We start from the raw sequence: 788 nt of genomic DNA, 5'->3' as shown, positions 1-788 counted from the left end.
GGCTGGTTGCTTTCAAGCGGTGTGCAGCCTCTGCTCGGCCTTCCCCTTTCTTTCCTTAGAAAGAGCTGCCTGAGCGTGGCTGGTTGCTGGCGCCTGTACAGCGGCCTGTGACTACAGCGTGAGAGAGGCTCTCCCGGTCGCTTCTCTGGTAGCTAAAGATCGTCTCTCCCTATAGCTGAAGCAGACAAAACATAACCCCAAACAAAACCAGAAACATATGTGATGCTTTGCAAGGCATCCTGCAGCAAAGAACATAGAGGGGGAAAAAAAAAATCAACATTTTATGTTTTGCTTAATTCTGCAGGTAAGGTTTAGGAAAATCATGGTAGGGTCTGACGATGGCGCTAATATGTCCCAACATGCAAAGATCTTGGCAAGGGAGGGCTACTCGTACTGGGGCAGTGCAGTCTCTGGTCTGATTTTTTAAGTGTGATGTAATCTTTCCTGAGAAAGGGTTAAGTAACTTTTTATCTACAAAGCTGACCATTTCTGAATGATTCAAAATAATGTGACAAGCAGGGCAGCTTTTGCAAAATAACAGCAGAAAAGGTGCCTAATCTGTACTCATGTTCCTAACAGGCAACGTTTCAGTCCTCCCCTCGGTTCTTCAGAACCTACAAACCAACCCTCCCCCCTACTCCCCGTGAGGTTTTACTTTAGCCAGGAAACTGCAAAATTAAAAATCCAAAGAGGTTAGAGAAATTTATTTGCAGAATTACTCAAATATGCTGCGCGGGGCGTGTCGGTTTTTTTTCCCTGTCACGTCTATTCTACCAGGACAGATTCAG

At 45.6% G+C, this 788-nt stretch overlaps 1 protein-coding gene across 5 annotated transcripts in view; it reads left to right on the top strand.

The window, feature by feature from the left end:
* Window positions 1-788, top strand: part of COQ5 (coenzyme Q5 homolog, methyltransferase (S. cerevisiae)) — a 13,513-nt gene that overhangs the window by 4,465 nt on the left and 8,260 nt on the right. For 3 of the 5 annotated variants that reach the window (XR_774816.1, XR_774815.1, XM_010574664.1), the window contains exon 1: window positions 95-304. The exons of 1 other annotated variant lie outside the window; for it this stretch is intronic. Coding sequence is in view for 2 of the 4 variants with exons in the window: in XM_010574664.1 (XP_010572966.1) it covers window positions 223-304 (82 nt within the window). In the remaining 2 variants the exon portion in view is untranslated. Of the gene's footprint in view, window positions 1-92; window positions 305-788 lie in introns of those variants that run through there. One more of the 5 variants, XM_010574681.1, reaches the window with a different exon arrangement.

The sequence above is a fragment of the Haliaeetus leucocephalus genome, unplaced genomic scaffold (assembly GCF_000737465.1).
Source record: "Haliaeetus leucocephalus isolate CR32 unplaced genomic scaffold, Haliaeetus_leucocephalus-4.0 Scaffold13, whole genome shotgun sequence".
NCBI lineage: Eukaryota > Metazoa > Chordata > Aves > Accipitriformes > Accipitridae > Haliaeetus > Haliaeetus leucocephalus.
This window is presented reverse-complemented; position numbering and strand designations above follow the sequence as displayed.